The 17,962-nt window shown below is 42.5% G+C and overlaps 3 protein-coding genes across 3 annotated transcripts; 2 read left to right on the top strand and 1 right to left on the bottom strand.

Annotated features, from left to right (window-relative positions):
* Positions 1 to 398: 398 nt before the first annotated feature.
* On the bottom strand, positions 399 to 3,130 carry LOC142992449 (N-acetylmuramoyl-L-alanine amidase-like). Its single transcript, XM_076142886.1, has 5 exons — positions 3,003 to 3,130; positions 1,713 to 2,546; positions 1,352 to 1,562; positions 888 to 1,182; positions 399 to 435 (listed from the first exon to the last, which is right to left on the bottom strand). Exons 1-5 carry the CDS (start codon positions 3,073 to 3,075, stop codon positions 415 to 417), a joined length of 1,434 nt encoding a protein of 477 aa, XP_075999001.1. The 5' UTR covers positions 3,076 to 3,130; the 3' UTR covers positions 399 to 414.
* Positions 3,131 to 4,010: 880 nt separating this feature from the next.
* On the top strand, positions 4,011 to 6,365 carry LOC142992762 (trafficking protein particle complex subunit 5-like). Its single transcript, XM_076143306.1, has 3 exons — positions 4,011 to 4,095; positions 4,602 to 4,880; positions 5,358 to 6,365. The coding sequence occupies exons 2-3, from the start codon at positions 4,611 to 4,613 to the stop codon at positions 5,652 to 5,654; spliced, it is 567 nt and encodes a 188-aa protein (XP_075999421.1). The 5' UTR covers positions 4,011 to 4,095; positions 4,602 to 4,610; the 3' UTR covers positions 5,655 to 6,365.
* Positions 6,366 to 6,453: 88 nt separating this feature from the next.
* mcoln1b (mucolipin TRP cation channel 1b) lies at positions 6,454 to 13,871 on the top strand. The gene is made up of 14 exons (XM_076143225.1): positions 6,454 to 6,659; positions 7,378 to 7,628; positions 7,814 to 7,975; positions 8,088 to 8,244; positions 8,751 to 8,817; positions 8,913 to 9,009; positions 9,237 to 9,336; positions 9,467 to 9,573; positions 9,872 to 10,021; positions 10,131 to 10,232; positions 10,369 to 10,491; positions 11,002 to 11,208; positions 11,790 to 11,941; positions 12,231 to 13,871. Exons 1-13 carry the CDS (start codon positions 6,617 to 6,619, stop codon positions 11,919 to 11,921), a joined length of 1,698 nt encoding a protein of 565 aa, XP_075999340.1. The 5' UTR covers positions 6,454 to 6,616; the 3' UTR covers positions 11,922 to 11,941; positions 12,231 to 13,871.
* Positions 13,872 to 17,962: the final 4,091 nt, after the last annotated feature.

The raw sequence follows: 17,962 nt of genomic DNA, 5'->3' as shown, positions 1-17,962 counted from the left end.
TAAGGGTGTGTTAATATGTTTATGTGAGGTAAACGGGTCAAGCACTCGTGATCATGTGTATCTGTTTATTCAAGTAGTACTGGGAAGTGTATCACTACTACTCATCAGCATAGTAACTACAATGTATTTATATACACCTTTATAAACCTACGCGTGTTACTTGTTGTACGCGGAGAGTTGTGTGAATCACACAAGGATATTGTAATAAAATCCCTAAATCCTGAAAATCAATAAACGCATTACTGATAATTACGTGGTCATTGGCTGCCCTCTGTTGACCCAAGACGGAATTGCATGTTGAAACTTTTCATAGTGTGTGTGTGTGTGTGTGTGCCAAAGAAGCAATGACAACTACTTGAATTTATGAAAAATAATATTTATTTGTCCTTCAAGCTGTCCTCCTCAGATTCTAAATCACTGTAGTTTCTGGACCTCCTGCAACAAAGAAAGTGAAATTTAATTGCTTTGGCTCTAAAATCGTATTAGTCATAAGTTTGAACAAAAATAATAGAACTGTACTCTAAAAGCAAGGAACTCTGATAGTATAAAGGTTAACTCAGTGAGGAAGTAAGGAAATGCTTTACTTCTGAAAAATTAACATAACTGCATATGGGAAAATATCCCTATAAAATGGAAAAACATCAAGTTTACTCGAGGATATTTTAATATTATTTAAAATGTAATCCACTACTGGAAATGTCTTTATTGTCTTAACATGTTACAAAAGAGGATTAAAGTACACAAGTAAGATGCCACAACTTGATACATTGTTTACCTCCTTTCATGTCTACTTAAACTTTTACTTAAACTACTCAGGTACTTAAACCCTGCACTGATTATCGGCTCATTTCTGAGTGTGTCCTTGAATGTATGATGTTACCACATACCCCAAAGTGTGGCCATCCTCTGATCTCATTGTAGAACGCCTCCCCTGGACAGGAAGTGTTCACCACCTGTCTGTGCCCCTGCAGGGTGAAGTTTGCCACCAGTCGCCCACCACCAACTGCACACGATGCCAGCTGATCTCTCACCAGCCCCATGGAATGCTGGGAGGGTAGGCTGGAGGAGTAGTCACCAATGAAAGAAACCCCATAGCCTATGGAGTTGTGTCCAAGGGTGTGGGCCCCTTGCCAGTGCCAGCTGCGGCCCTCATAGATGTACCCATCAGAGCCGGCAACAAAGCTTAAAAGAGCACAGGGGTGGGTTTGGAAAAGGATTTAGTGGCTTTGACATGACTCAATCTTTTATTACCACCATTACATTACCACCCTTCGCAGAGGGGGGAGCAATTTTTCCTCACAAACTAGGTGCGGTAACTGGTAGACAGTGTACCATGCGTGTTCTTTTCTACCTGTATCCTATGTCATCCCAGCCTCTGTCGTCCTGGTGGAAGAGTTGCATAGAGCGCATGTCTGCAGAGCACTGCTCAAAGCTCAGACATGGTTTGCCTGGTGTAGAGGTGTGGTGGATGTACATGAAGGAGAGAGGGAGGGTCAGGTTGGTGGGAGTTCCTTTGTATGGCTTTGCACCCCACATACACCTCGGGATGATGGCTGGACAATCTGAAACACCAGATTGAATTGTTTAAGCAGAGTTAGGTAGTGATGTGTCATGTGATTTTGATGAAGATATACAGTAACAAGCTAAGGTAAGATTAAAAGTGGTTTCATTCTAACATAATTATGCTTTCTATTGTGTGGTTGCACGCTCACCGATGTACTTGTCGACAAATTCTTTCATTCCTCCCTTCACTACACTGAGCAGATGCTTCTTTTGCTTCTCTTTCATGTTAGGCCGCCCTTTCAGTCTCCTCATTATGTCTACTGATTTGACCACTTCTTTAATCAGCAGAAAAGGGCTGAACACCTCTCTGAAGTTGTCCCTGCGTCGTGGGCTGATGAGGCGAGGGGCCGTGTCCAGTCCACCATTTTCTAGTCGGTGGCAGTAGTAATCCGACAGAAGACTGCTGAGTTTGAGAGTAGTTGTGGATTTTTTTGAAACCTCCATCCCTAGAATGACGCCGTCCATGTCTCCATTGACCTGAGCAGTTGTGAGTACAGAGGGACTGTCAGAGAGGGTGAAGACCTGAGGGGAGGTTGTACTGTCCCAGCAGCCATCAGGACCCAGGCTCGGGTAGGGAGGTGAGCTAGGAAAGTGCTTGCAGAAAAGGCCAAGATCTCTAGCCAGGGTGAGCTGGTACAGACTGCGAATACGTCCCCTAGACTTGAAGAGAAAACCAGCTTCAATGGCCAGGAGGAGAGGTCGGAGGGCAACAGTGGTGCCGTCAGAAGTCAGAACCACGCCTTCCTCTCTGGCATCTTCAGTCACCCTGTGCTGCAAAACCTTGCCTATGTAATCATAGAGACCAGCGTCCATGTCAAGTCCACCGGAGTGAGCGGCACTAAGGAAGTGTTGAATGGATGAATCATTTAGACCAGCTGCCCACCGCAGACCCCTCAACACGGCCACAGGCCCCAACCCAGGGTTCCTGTCCTCCACCTGCTTGACTGCTTTAATAAAGTCATCCATGTGCCAGGAAGATGATGCTGGGGAAAAGCAAATAATTGTCTTTATATTATATCATATTCACTTTGAATTCAATTTTCCACAATTTCTTGGAAAACCTTTCACTTATGTTGTATGTAATAATTACGTTGGATTTATTTACCTCTGTGATACTAAAGCACTCAAAAACATTACATGGATGAATAAAGACTTGAAGTTGTAGTTAGAAGTAAGTCATTTTGGATACCGCACATGCTTTTGGATAGAAGGTAACCAACACTATAAACAGTATGAATACATTTTAATGCCTATTGTAAGCTGAATAAAAACAGTGACAGTGTTTCTGGAATACTTTTACTATGCTTAAAGTAAATAGTGTCTCATCTGGACATTTGTAATACTGTATGCGTTATTGAATAGAGTTAATGTCATTTCCTATTCCTCTCCTACTACTTACATTGCAGAGTATAAAACAGGTGAGGACAAAATTGAATTACCTTCCATGCAAGTGATGCCCAAGACCGTAAATAGGCTCAAGGTCCATGTCCCGTGAGCAGCCATCCACCCCATTTAACCTGGAAAATCTTCCCGCTTCAAATGTCAGTTACCTCCTCTCCGCGCCTTCATATATCTAGATGCACATGCCGGTCGTTATGTAACAGTTGCACACATAGATACGCCCACGTTTACTCTGTGGGAAACTGGCACCTGTATTTGTGTCAGTGTTGTTTACCCTCATTGCTCAAGGTCTCTCATACGTCACACACACACACACACACACACACACACACACACAGTACAGAATTGCTCAATGTGATGGACATGGACAGTTTGGATAAATTCACAAGTTCTGTAATTTTTTTTGTGTCATTAATGTGGCTGTTGCCAAAAAACCCACAATCCGGGTGTTCTGGGAATAACATATGTCATAAGGATAATTTGCATTAATCTACAAACCACTGGCACTCCTCTCTTAGGCAATACATGTGCTCTTCTCCATTTCCAGAAACCACAAGGGTACAATGCAAACTGAGGAAGTCCTGTCTGAGCTGTAAAAACAAATGTAGCTTATCACTGTTTTACAGCGTGTGATAAAAAGAACAGGAAGTAGTAAACAGAAATTCTGTGACACAGATATTGGCAATGACAGTTATTGTGCAGCACAGACACCTGGAACTAATTACTTCTTTATAACAGACACAATAAGGAACGATAAAAACCACTTCAAGCCTCAAACAGGTCATAAACAGATGAATGTTCTACAGTCATAGAGAGTAAATGTGTCTCCAATAAATGTGGAGCATGTGATTAAAAAGTTTCAAATTTAGCACAGGACGACTTTAGAGAGAATTATTATAAAAACGAATGATACAATCAATAAAGTATGCGACTATTTCAAGGGTTTTTATTCACGAATGTTCAAGAAATAGCTAATTGTCAACAAAGACGTCCTTGACACAATTTGTTCACACGCTACTCCACTAGGTGGCGGTTTTGAGCCTCAATGTTCGTGTCAAACCTCCATTAACCAGGAGAAGAAGATACAACAGGAAAAAGGAAACCGGAGATCAGCAGGTTTATACAAACAAGGTTAGTTTCTCTATGAAATACGCCAGTTGGGGATTAAAGACAAATATTTTCTGTTAGCAACAACACAATGGTGTCTTAAAGCGGAACCTAATCGATTGAACTTGTTTAGCGTGCTAGTAGTTTTTCCAGCAAGGTTCTCTGGCTACGAAGCTAACAGCTACACAGAGACAGAGAGGCTTTACTTGAATAACACGAGTAGCTTTAAATTAGGCTTAACTTCACATAGGGGGAAGTTCCATGTTTCAATTCTTAATGTGTATGTGCAGTGACGTCTTCATGCATATGTTTTGGTCCATCTGAACCTGATCAGTGTCTTTATCAGGGCTAAATTCCACCTATTTGATGCATACACATGTGTCAAAATCTATGTTTGAATTAATATTGGTATCTAAGTGTGCCTCAACATCTAACTATTCCTTGACCCAAAGTCTGTACCTTCATTTTTTGATACATCCTGAACACAAACACATCATAACCTCTCTGCTGCTTGTGATTGCAAATTCAAGGTGCAGATCATGGACACACGGTTCACTCGAGGGAAGTCCAACATCTTGGAGCGACCTCTGACCAGACCCAAGACGGAGGTCAGCGTTAGCGCCTTCGCCCTCCTCTTCTCCGAGATGGTCCAGTACTGCCAGAGCCGCGTGTACTCCGTGTCCGAGCTGCAGACGCGCCTGGCTGACATGGGCCAGAGTGTGGGAGCCAGCCTGCTGGACGTGCTCGTCCTCAGGGAGAAGAACGGGAAGAGGGAGACCAAAGTTCTCAACATACTGCTCTTCATCAAGGTAGAAACACTTCACTTAAACTCAAAATAATGACGACCCAGTGTTTTTAAAAATCTATCTTAGGTCTTAGGTGTTATTTGTCCAATTTATCGCATCACATTGCTGTTCTGTGATCTGTGTGGGGAAATGAGACGTAACAATGGAAGATCTCAGGAAATGGTGAGAATCAAGTATATGTAGCAGCATTATTAGAAAGGTAGTCTTTATTGCTTTTTTAATTTTGGTGTCATCTGCTTCACTTTTTGTTCCTGTTTCCCGCACACATTTTTATTTTCGCATCATATTTATATGTTTTAGACAAGGAACTACTTAAAAAGCAGTGCACACACACATTTCACTTCTCTATTACATTGCCATCTCAGATTGGGGTTGTTTGTGTTTTTATTTGAAGGAAACCAGAAGGCATTTGGAGGTCGTGAAATAAGTTGCACAGTTTCTCGACATTCTGCATGCTGTGACCTGTTCATCATCCTTTAGGTGAATGTGTGGAAGTCTTTGTTCGGGAAAGAAGCAGACAAACTGGAGCAGGCCAACGACGACGACAAGACGTACTACATCATAGAAAAGGAGCCGCTGATCAACGCCTACATCTCCGTGCCCAAAGAGAACAGCAGCTTAAACTGCGCCGCCTTCACAGCTGGCATCGTGGAGGCTATTCTCACACACAGCGGCTTCCCTGCCAAAGTCACCGCCCACTGGCACAAGGGCACCACTCTAATGATAAAGTTTAACGAGTCGGTTATAGCCAGGGACAAGGCGCTGGACAGCAGATAAGACTGGAGAGAGAGAGCGAGAAACAACGTGAGAATACACTCCGGCTAGTGTGTGAGAAACAAAATACAGACCGTACATCTCTGTAAGGACTGAATAAATCAATCTGATGACTGTATGAAGGAGTGACCAGGTGTGTAGATGGCTGGATGGCCACTCTGCTGACACACACGAGGAGAAAACATGGCGCTAATTTGTACTAATGACGTTTGTGTGGATCATCTCATTCCTGTTATACCTCATGAAGTGACAAACGTGTTTACCTGCATACATTTACACTGTAGTTCCCTCTGTTACCTTCAACTTTCATATATTTCAATATACAATCATAAAAGATGAATCCTGGATATTGAATGACTCGTGTGACACATTGCCCTGTTTCTAGTTCTCGTGCTCTGGAAGTTTGTTTTAGCTCTAACAAGGGATGCATATTTTTGAAATGAATGAAGCTGCATACAGATTCAAATGGTTCCAGAATATCCAGCATGCTTTTGAATCCACTGAGCCGCTTCAGATTAAGTTCTTGCTGAACAGGGTAAATTGGTGTCGCTGATGTTGATTTTAAATATTATTTCCACAATATATGTTTGAATACTACAGCTCTTTGTGTGTCATTTCTGTAAGGATGCTATATCATTTCTTTCTTGCTTTAGCATTATTACGGGCACAGTTCGTTTGTATGTCAAATTATATTAAATAAAAGTCTAACGTGATTCTGAGTCATTAAGGAGCAGCACATCTTCATGGCGCGTCAGGTTTTCCAGACGTACGCATGAGTCACGTGGCGCGTCACGTGATCATGTAGGAAGCTGTTTGTGTGTTTATTTGGTCATCACACACTGCAATGCCGACCGGGTTTGAACCCTGACAATACCCGGCACGCTTTTAATATGATTGCACCGATTAGCTGACGTCTGTGGCGATAATGTGTTTTCCGATTATTTCTGTGTAATATTCAACGCATCATGGCGTCTTCAAATCACTGCTGCGTTCAAGACAGCAGCACAGGTTTGTTTATCAGACAATCATCTTTGTCCATTTTTGCGAATTCATCCATAACGCCCTTTTCATTATAATGGATATTTTAATGAGCTCATATCTGGTTGATCTATATGTTTATGTCTGTTTATTTATACCAAGCTGTGGTATACTGTTCGCCGTGTATTGGCTTGCAAGGAAAACAGGAAAGATGAATGACATTATTTCCCTCAGTATTAATAATCGATCATTGTTGCCACACCGATGTATCAGCAAGCAAGCCGATTTTGGTAAAGATGTGTTTATCAGAGATGTCGCTGTGACATCTACTGTATTGTTAGCAGAGCAGCAAGAAATCACAGTGCTCATAAGTAAATAAATGTGTAAAATGTTTCACTCACTTTTCAAATATTATTCACCATGTTATTTACTATTACTGTTATCATTGATCATATACTTTACTCCTCAACAACATTGTATCATGCAGTTGTCACAGCTGTGACAAAAATATTGAAAGGACCCTATAGGCAAAACAAATGCTTTTTATAACGTGTATTTATCAGAAATATTAAATTGTTCTTATACCTTCATATTGACGTTAGTATTTAAATCCATCTATTATTGGTTGTGCTCTATTTACAATCATATTGATCTAAATACCATCTTATACCATTGCTGATCATGTTAAAGTTAATCTCTGATTGAAAATAAACATTTCTTTGTCTCTTCCTCTTGTTGGCTTTTACAGAGACGGATAAGCTGCTGTCATCCATGGCCAGCTATGGTTCCCAAGACCCTCATAGTGATGGGCGCTCCCGTCCCAGTGGTGTGCTGACCTCTGAGGCCCATCGGCAGCAGGTAGAAGCAGAGGAAGAGGAGGACCTGAGGAGGAAGCTTAAATACTTTTTCATGAGTCCTTGCGACAAGTATCACGCCAAGGGCCGGAAACCATTCAAACTTGGTCTGCAGCTGCTCAAAATCATCACTGTGACTGTGCAGGTAGATCGAGACTTCGGTTTGCGTATCATTTTACCAAAAATCTCATCCAAAAATATCCTATATTTTTAAAGCATGACACACTTTTCCCCGCTCTGAATACGATCTCCTGTTTTAATTCCAGCTGGAACACGATTAATCTGCAGGATTTGCATGTATATTGAGGTTTGTGTTTGTCTCTCTTTCAGCTGGTGCTGTTTGGATTGAGCAACCAGATGGTAGTGACATTTAAAGAGCAGAACACAGAGGCGTTCAAGCACCTTTTCCTGAAAAATTATCAGACTCATGGCCCCCACGCCATCTACACACAAACAGAACTGTACAGCCACATCCAATATGCCATAGAGCAGGTAGAATATGCAGCAAAACACACATTTGACTAACTTAAAGATTGTCCAAATATACGTTTCCCACCAGTAAAGATGATATATTTGTGTTCAACACCCTTTTTTCCTCTTTCAGTACTTGGCACTGCCTCAGATCTCAGTGAATCGCTATGCGTACGTGTCTGGAGTCGGGGTAAATGGCAGCGCCCTTTCCCTTTGCCAGAGGTACTACAGAAATGGCACCATCGACCCCCTCAATGACACGTTTTACATCGACCCCTATGTTATCACAGGTACAATGGGCGTCATTTTAAAAGCATATTTTATCTCTCTTACTCTAGTCGTCTGCAAGATTCATCCCTCCACATTAAAACTGACAGCCTTGTAATTTTATCCTGTGCCAGCTTTGTCATGGCCCTAAAGGAAATGCCTGTGTTTGTGAGTGATTGTATTGCTGCTCCATGTGCGTCGAAAGGTGACCTTAAACTCTGCCCTGCTTTTAATAGCTCAAATGTCCTTTCCTATCACCAAAAGTGCAGATTCACACATTATTTTGCAAGTATACCTGTGCCTTGGGAAAGGAATTAGTTGCATACACCTGCTGATTTGGCACTCATGGCTATTGGCAATACATGGGATCTTTAAATAAATAAACCTCCTGTTGGTGATTCTGCTTTGGGGAAGTGTAAAAATGTTGTTTGCTGTTCATGTGGAAAAAAACATTTTCTGAAGCTCCCAAATTTCCCCATGTGAGGTATTTTTTTGCTTCCTCAAAGTGTTATTTCCTGTTGTTTTCCAGATTGCATCGGGATTGATCCTTTGCCAGGAAACGATACCTACAAGAACTTCACTCTCAAGTTTTACAAGTGAGACGTTGCTATGATTGATTTAAATGAAATTCAACATTCAACCTAATTATTCATTTCTTACTTCTTTGTCTTTTTCACACATTTGTCTCCAGGCTGATCAATGTAACAATTGATTTCCAGTTGAAGTCTATCAACATTCAGACCATTATAAACAATGAAATTCCCGACTGCTACACCTTCGCTATCACGGTGATTTATCTTTTCCACCATTTTTATAAATATCTTTGCTGTATGTAGCTTACTGTTTGGAAGGTTGCATGAAAGGGAAATGGAGAAGAGGGATTCCAGATTCTCATTCACCTCTTGGACTTTATGTATTTAAATTTGCTGAATGTTGAGATAGGAATTCAGATTAGTTTGAGTTGTGTAAAACATTCAGATCTGAGGTTGTTTATGTGCTGCTCGGTGGTTCTCAGATCCTTTTGGATAACAGGGCGCACAGCGGCAGAGTTCAGATCAGTCTACACAACCAGGCATCCATAAAGGAGTGTAAAGACCCTAACGTGTCTGGACACGGTGAGTAGGAGGTGGAGGAAGAATTGGAGGATGATGATGATGATGTACTTCAACTGTTTTTGACTGAGTTGTCTTATCTGCACTTACTCCAACTTTCTCTGGTCCCTTTTATCCTCCTCGTCCATCTCAGCGGAGAACTATGCACGGAAGTTCTTCGATGTTCTCGTGGCAACTGTGTGCCTGCTCTCCCTGCTGCTGTGTGGGCGCTCCATCTTCAGAGGCATCCTGCTACAGCATGTAAGAAATCAAGATGGCAGAACGCACTGTTGCGTGTCAAAACGAAAAATTCAGCCATGTGTTTTCTTGATTAAAATAAGATATTCTGACGTCCTAAAACATCATTAGAAATTCTCCATTCTGCAAGTGAGGTGTTTACAAAAATCCATCATGGAGGAATGTGCTTTTAGGAATACATTCTCCATCACTAAACTAAACTCTAAGGAAATGGTGATGTTTTAATTTGGTAAGGAAAATGCAGGATCAATGCCTTTTATTTCAACAGTGTATTAAAAGAAATTCATATCTTCCCAACCAGGAGTATGTGCAGTTCTTCAAGCACAGACATGGTCGTCATGTGAGCTGGGGAGACAGAATGGAGTTCATCAACGGCTGGTACATCCTGCTCATCATCAGTGACCTGTTCACCATCATTGGCAGCTTCATCAAAATTGGCATTGAGTCCAAGGTAAGCTGCTCAAGTCAGGAGGAAGATTTCTGTGTCAGAGGGAAGCTGAACAATCCATTCACATATTTCAGGAATTAATGGTACCATGTTTCTGACCATGATCATTTAGAATTTGTCATCGTACGATGTGTGTGCGATCCTGCTGGGAACCTCCACTCTGCTGGTGTGGGTGGGAGTCATCCGCTACCTCAGCTTCTTCCAGAAATACAATGTGAGTCAAACGCACACATACCAAACATTGTTGTGCTATTTGTGCAAATCAGTGTTTTTTTTTTTAAATGTTACTGTTCTTTGACACATACTGTAAATACACTTTGGATGATTCCTTTCTTGTTGTTGTTTCTCAGATCCTGATTGTGACTCTACGAGCTGCTTTTCCTAATGTTATCCGCTTCTGCCTCTGTGCAGCAGCCATTTATTTGGGATATTGCTTCTGTGGATGGATTGTGCTGGGGCCCTATCATACCAAGGTACACACACACACACACACACGTGCACATGCATGCAGACATGTTTTGCAAATGAGACACCAGTTATTCTGCAGTGTCTCCAGACACGAATGAACATGAGTCAGTCTTGTCTTAAAGGCCAGCAGCGCATTTTCTTTAAGAGCCATTCAGCATATCATCTCTGTAGCTATATTGGATTGATGAGAGAAGAAAATTGACATTTCTACATATTAAACATGACAACACCGTGTTACTAGAGGGCATCAAAGCTTAAATATAGTTTCTAATGTGCAGTTTTATTGAATTGTATGTAATTTCTTGCGAATGGCACCTAGAAGCCTTTGTGCAGCAAACCAGCACAGGTTTGTAGATGACATGTTGTCATCAACTTCATCTGGATCTATGATTAATTATTATTATATCATAATTAAACAACCATCAATCTAGGGGGGGTTGCAGTTTTCAAAGGATGTTTCAAGCATTGTTAAATTCATATTCCATTGCATTGTCCTTGGGCCCCGGTGTGCACAGTTCCGCTCGCTCTCCATGGTGTCCGAGTGCCTGTTTTCTCTGATCAACGGTGATGACATGTTTGTGACGTTCGCTGAGATGGAGGATAGCGGCACCCTGGTGTGGATCTTCAGCCAGGTCTACCTTTACACCTTCATCTCCCTCTTCATCTACATGGTGCTGTCCCTGTTCATCGCACTCATCACTGGAGCCTACGACACCATCATGGTAATGTGCTTTGACGTTATCACAGGTTTTTGAAAGCTTTGGAGATATGTTGAGGCAATAATAAGTAGGGATTTATTGACTTTAGCCCAGAATCAGATATTGATCCAGATTTGACAGGCAGGGGTCACATATGCGGGCATTTGGGAGCCCTGGAATTGTGAAAGACTAGAGGTCACTTTGAGGAATCCAATGGGGATCCAACTATAGAATGTAAATATAGATAGAATATAGATTGAGTTGGGAAGGGAACACAGGTGAAGAAATGGCTCATTTAAATTCAGTCCCCAGTTGATAATGACACGTTTGAAATGCATCCAAATGGCAGTAAGAGCTGCATGAGGCGTATTATAGTCCACAAATACACTTTAATGAGTCTAAAAATAAACCTTATGATGGTTTTACATATGTAAAGAGGTATTCGATGACTCATATTCACACACATGCCAACAAAGTGGGAGGGAATATAGGAATTCTCTGACAAGATTACGTATGGGAGCTTCACTTTCGTTTCAAAATAGAATATTCGCAAAATCTTCAGCAGTGACATCGGAATCTACAAACTTTGCGCTGTTTCCCTACAGGCCCAAACAAAGGAGCAGACGTGTGTCACAGACATGCACGCGTTCATTGCCGAGTGCGCAGACACGCCCAGCTCTGGCAAGTTCCGTGGACCAGAAGGGACCTCCTGCTCTTTCATGTGCTGCTGTGACTGATTGGGAGAAAGACAAAGGGAGTGAGTAGCTGTGTGTGTGTGTGTGTGTGTGTGTGTGTGTGTGTGTGTGTGTGTGTGTGTGTGTGTGTGTGTGTGTGTGTGTGTGTGTGTGTGTGTGTGTGTGTGTGTGTGTGTGTGTGTGTGTGTGTGTGTGTGTGTGTGTGTGTGTGTGTGTGTGTGTGTGTGTGTGTGTGTGTGTGTGTAAAGCGTACGCACTGTATGTGGGCATCACTGATTCAATGTTCTTTTCTCTGAAGTACCATATTTCCATTCTAGTGACAGCCGGCTGTAATTGTCTTCATTTCTCCAGATATCTAAGTGGGACACTGATGCATTGGGAAGGAACTGAATGACCTTTTTTGTCCTCTATTGCCTGTTGCCAATGTTTGCATTTTAATTTGTGCCGCAATAGTTCAATGCACTGCACTGCACTGTTAGAAGCTCAGTTACCTGCTTCAGCTCTTGTACAGTTTGCATAAGTTATTGTTTTCTGAAATGTTAGTTTATCAGGGCTTTGGTAACTACAGTAGGTACATAATGCTGGTACACACATTATCATAGCTGTTAGAGAGGACAGTGTCCACTAAAGGTCCACTATGTGTAGCACTTTAATTTGGTTTTATTGTTACATATTTGATTGGATATGTGTGCCTCTTGTTTGCGTGTATATAAAAGAATCTCCACTAAATCTCCACTCCAGAGGCTGGAACAGGAGGAGCCATTAACTGCTGTATATACACACATGCTTCTGCAGGATTTTCAGTAGAGTAGAGGCTATTCCTGCATTCCCATTTCATCTTTCCCTCCTCATCCCTTTGTCGGCGTTCCCGTTTCGAGGGGGGAATGGGATGATGAGTGCAAGAGAAAGGACGGACCCTGCAGGCAACCAGTTAGTCATCAATATGTATGAACCGTTACCGCTTTAAAGAGCCAGGTGACTCTGCACACTAATGCGCCGCGAGACGGAGCCTTTTTACAATTGCTTTCTAAGTGCTCTGCACAAGGTCACAGCTTTCCTTCAGAGAAATTCTCTCATAAATAATTTTAAAGGGTTGCATAGGATTTGTGAATATAGGCAGCTGGAACAGTAATGCCAGTGTTTTATATGATGTGCCAGACACGGACACTGTCTGTACGGTAACATGGAAGTCATATTTAAAATCTAATTTATCTGTTACTGTGCAGGAGCAACTCTACAAACCCGCTTACACTCCACTTCCTCTTTATGGAAATGAACGCTTGAAATATCTGTTTTATTTTAGAAACGTCTTGAGGGTGTAATGATGTGTCAGCATGCCGGGTGAGGGCATATAAAGCATTCTGTTCAATGGTGGAGGGATTTTCATTGCACAAGGGAACAAAGGGAAGTGATAGGTTTACATATACGTGCTCCTTTTTTATTGTTGTTTTTTTAAAAATTACTTGATTATTTGTTTATTAGATTGAGTGGTACTGTGTAGAACCTCAAATCTGTTTTACTGAATGTTTCTTGACGCCTACATGCTCCGAATGAAGATTGATGTAAGGGATATCCAGCTTCAGTTGATGCAGAATGTCTCACATGGGAGCCGTATAACACAATGGAACACTGCACTGTATGTTTAGTGAATCTGTTAGTGTCCTCCTGACACATCGCTGAAGGCTCTTCAACGCTGATTTGATTTAATAATGGTACTGTTGCTCACTACATTTAGTTACTTTGTGTTTACTGTGTGTTGAAACATTTTTACCTCATGCTGAGACGCCGATAACGGCTACTAGAGAGTTTCTCAGTTTCTGTATACAGATTTGTAATCCTGATCTGAACTGGATCATTGCCTTCTGAAGGAAAGTACACCTCAGCAAAATAAAGTGATCAAATCGAAACTGTCTCAAGGTTATTGTTGTTGTAGATGTTCCTGAACACGTGATTACTGTGACTCCAGGCTCTTTACCTGCGAGAGGGACAAAGAATGCCATCAAACACGCAATTGTTGCTTTGAATTACTGGAACCTGTTTGGCCTGTATGGATCAGCTGTACTGTTTTTTTGGTGGGGGCAGACAAAAAAGGACTTGAGGTATGATTGACTGAAGTATGTCAAATAAACATAGATAAATAACAATGACCGTATGCCAGGCTTAGAATTTATCAATCCACCCACAGCAAAGCCTGAATGGTTTCTGTGACTAATTTATGTATGCAGTGGCAGGCTGTCACCACTAGAGGGAGCGGGTGTGTGCAGCCACCAGCCAGTCAAAGGAAATCAATACAATGCTGGAGTCCAAAAGAAATGATAGTGAGATAAACACATGCTCCTTTCAAAGGGGGCGAAGACATTCAGAAATGGAGTGGGTTGTTCCAAGATAAGCAATCCTAAGACAGTAAGGAAAGTGTTCAACCATTATCACACACTACCATGCACATCCTATGACACAAGATAAGAGGGAAGTCCAGTCAGACTGGCTAGTCCAGCTAATCGTGCGATTGAATACGCGCAACACAAATGGACAAAGACGAGAGGTAAGATGGCGCAGACAACAATCAAGGCAGATAGTGTACGTGCACGTGTACACGAGTCCTCTTAGTGTGGTGGAGTGGTTTTGAGAGCCACTGGCCATCATCCATATCCTCATTGCCTGCATGCATTATTTATCTCTGTGTGCTGCCAGGGTCAAGATGAAGCACTTACAATCAGACATCACAACGAGGGTAACTGACTGTTCCTCTCCCGGTCATCATCATCATTAAAGTAAAGCCAATTAAACAGCCCCATAGAGACGACACACACACAGCAGGGCAGGGCAGACAGAGTACAGCAGCTTTTTATGCCACTTGCTTGTTAAGTGCATACACATTGCAACTCAGGTATAAATTACTCCCTAATTAGATGGCCTGATTCAGACGCGTCCAAACTCTATGCCAAGCCCAAATGCGGCTTAAAAACATGTATGATTGATTCACGAGCTTAGAATGTTGCATGTGCATCCTTCTTGACCGTCTGACGGGCTGTGTTGGCACGTTGTCTTCTTTAAGGACTCCATGCTGTGCACCGAGAGCAGCGAGCAGCAGCTGCACCGGCATGTGCTAACGTGTATCTGACCGATATTCATACACGCGCCACTTCCGATATCACATTATGAGAGTGGGAAGGCCTGATGCGTGGCGATTGCTAATGTGTGCTGCATTCTGAAACCACTTTGTGTTGACAGAGGTGTGATTAGTGATCATCTCTATAGAAGATGGCGACTGTGCATGATGTAATGGGTGTGTCTTCCTGCCTCCTTCCTCCCTGTGCCAGCACCACTCCTTAACCAGCCCCTACCAGACTGAGCTGAAGCACCAGACCTCTGTGCGGGTGGCGTGTATCACAGTGGAACAACATGAAACACAACACGTGTGTGCCTGTTTCTGTTGCAGAATTAATAAGGGGATGCGTGTGTTTCTTAAAGGCAGCAGCGCCGTGTCCAGAGGCCAGGATTTGGGGGGTTTGACTGTTTGCCAGCTCCTTTGTGCAGCGTGCGGTGCTGCCCCAGCTGGACCTTGGTGCCGGAGGGGAAAAAACAATGAGATAAATAACACGGGAACAGCGTGGAGGGTACACAGCCCAGCCTCTTCCTGTCTCCGCTGCCGCACACCACTGCCTGTGTAAAAAAAAACAAAAAAACACCTTCCTCTCTTTGTTGTGCTCGGTTAACCATGCCAATATGTCCATCAGTGTCAAATCAACAGGCATCGGAACTACCGAGTCCCCACCCTCTTCCTCGTCTCCTTCCATCTTGTGCACAAACACCTGCATAGGCACATTACACAACATGCATTCATATTTTCAAAGGAGGAAATAAACAAACACACACCCAGTAGTGGCACAGGAGATGTTATTTGTATTCTCGCACACACCCTTTGTCTTGTAGGCTGTCCTTTTGCACCCGTTCTCCTTCTTCCTGATTTGCAGTACACACACAGGAGTGTTATTTTCTGTTTCGTGCAGTCTGGCCTATTATTCAAATGGATAATGTGTAGAGACAACTTCATACATACTTGAGATAGTGCTGTAGGCGAGTCTTGACCTTCTACGTCAACAGTCTGACAGGTGGGATGGGCGAGAACAGCAGAGTGAGTAATAAAAAGAAGCTTGCAAGAGAGAGAGAGAGAGAAAGAGTGACCACATATTTTATGCAATCAAGGGGATATTTCAGTATTCAGATTTCTGCGATTCATGTCCAAACTGTGCTTGAACAAGCAGCACAAGAACCTCCTCCTGCTCTCTGGCACTCAGATAGAGCAGAGTGTTGCATGGACTCGCCATGAAAAGGAAACCATCCAGAACAGAACAGTACACAAAAGCCTGGCTCATGTAGACAAGGCAGGCGGCCGCTGAGAGCTGAGCAACGGCACGACAGACAGATAGACAGGCAGACAGACAGACAGACAGACAGACAAACAGACAGGCGACAAGCCCACCCAGACTGGTCCGGAGAGGAACACGGCACGCAGAAGCCAACGCTTGTAGAAATGAAACAATGCCTTTCGTTCTCTAATTGTAGCAAAGACAAAAGTCATGTTTGCTCACTGGTGCCGTTGATCCTCACTGTCTACATTTCATACAGGCAAGATCACATTCTTCAATTAGCTTCTCCCTGTTGATTTCTATTCAGGGTTTCTTAGCCTGAGCTCACAGGCAGGTGCATGTTAATCTGCATCCACTCTAAACACCATCCAAGCTTTGCAGGCTTTTGTTGTGGGCAAAAATGCAGAAGGCCTCCAATGTTTTGACCACAATTATAAAGTAGGCCTGTATGAAAGATGATTCATTTGTTCAGACAAGAATGTGAGCAATCGGATGAAACCAATTACAATTTTACAATCAACAGGTTTGAGACGCCTAAAGCAAGAGTATTCTTCTTTCTCAGAAACAGACAATAGAGGCGATCTGATGCGTGTGGGGCAGTAATGCAGCGCTAAAGAGGGTGTGTGTGTGCAGTCAGGCATGGATGAAGAAAGAAAGGGGTGTGGAGATGAGAAATAAGGGGTGTAGAGGCCCAGGAGGAGGGGAAGGGGACAATCCGGACTCAGACAAGAAGAGAGAAGGGTGACTTGCAAGAGGTGACATCATCCCTCGTTTGAATAAACCCCCCCGGCCCGGGAGGTGATTGGCTACGCTCTGAGTTCCTGCGATTCGCTATTCATCTCTTTCAATTTCACCACGGCGCGCTGGCGTGCCCAATGCTGCGTTCATGCACTCCTAGTAAACTCCGTTTTCCTGAAGACGAAAATCTTGATAATAGCTGTTGTAAAAGAGTTTGTATCCTTTGCCTATATTGTTAAAAGGAACCCTTCAAAAACTAAAAATAACATCTTTTTTATTATAAAAATTACACACATTTTCATTGTTACACCCATATAATTTCCAAGCTGGTTTCCAAGGTTTCCTGATGACATTTAGAACAAGGCAAGGGCATTTAGGCAAAAGTGGTTTCTAGGTAACCATGCCCACCTTTTACAAACTTGGTGCAGAAGAAACATCAGTCAGTCTGATTGCGGTGTAGTTACAACAGTAACTTAAACTGCAACAGCACATGGTAGAATCAAAAGATTGCTGGCCTGTTTGTTCATCATTGAGAGACACTCTAATTGTGGGACTGTTGGGCCTTGGCAGCGGTATGAAACCTGATGAGTGGCCCTCTAGTTTAATAATAAGAGTAATGTTATTGTTATTAATGTTGTTGTGACTGCCATTTTCTGAACATTGTAACCATTTTACACACAATCTTGGCCGCACAATGTAATGGACATAAGCATAGGAAACTACATTAGCGAGGGATAAATTAGTAGGCTCACCATCTGTCTATTTGGCAACTTATGGGCACTGTGGGGTATTAACCAATAGCAACAGTTGTTTAAATTAGGCTTTATGTTGATTGTTTGGGATTAAATAAAGTAGCCTATAAGGACAATACAACAAGATGGCACAAATTAAACGAAAAGCAGAACTGATCAATGCTGTTCACTGGGATTTCTTCAACATAATGTTAATGTGCTGAGCTCTAACAGAATCCTTAAA

Source organism: Genypterus blacodes, unplaced genomic scaffold (assembly GCF_046128005.1).
Source record: "Genypterus blacodes isolate CSIRO-AG114 ecotype Tasmania unplaced genomic scaffold, CSIRO-AGI_Gbla_v1 ptg000022l_1, whole genome shotgun sequence".
Lineage (NCBI taxonomy): Eukaryota > Metazoa > Chordata > Actinopteri > Ophidiiformes > Ophidiidae > Genypterus > Genypterus blacodes.
Note: the sequence above shows the minus strand (reverse complement) of the source record. Positions and strands in the feature narration are given on the sequence as shown.

Bases quoted from the DNA above. Each gene is read 5' to 3' on its own strand.
- LOC142992449 (XM_076142886.1), bottom strand. From the start codon at position 3,075: ATGGGGTGGATGGCTGCTCACGGGACATGGACCTTGAGCCTATTTACG. The intron at 1,563-1,712 runs GTGAGCGTGCAA...CTGGTGTTTCAG, and splicing joins ATTTGTCGACAAGTACATCG to ATTGTCCAGCCATCATCCCG. The intron at 1,183-1,351 runs GTAGAAAAGAAC...TGCTCTTTTAAG, and splicing joins TGGGATGACATAGGATACAG to CTTTGTTGCCGGCTCTGATG.
- LOC142992762 (XM_076143306.1), top strand. From the start codon at position 4,611: ATGGACACACGGTTCACTCGAGGGAAGTCCAACATCTTGGAGCGACCT. The intron at 4,881-5,357 runs GTAGAAACACTT...ATCATCCTTTAG, and splicing joins ACATACTGCTCTTCATCAAG to GTGAATGTGTGGAAGTCTTT.
- mcoln1b (XM_076143225.1), top strand. From the start codon at position 6,617: ATGGCGTCTTCAAATCACTGCTGCGTTCAAGACAGCAGCACAG. The intron at 7,629-7,813 runs GTAGATCGAGAC...TCTCTCTTTCAG, and splicing joins TCATCACTGTGACTGTGCAG to CTGGTGCTGTTTGGATTGAG. The intron at 10,492-11,001 runs GTACACACACAC...CGGTGTGCACAG, and splicing joins TGGGGCCCTATCATACCAAG to TTCCGCTCGCTCTCCATGGT.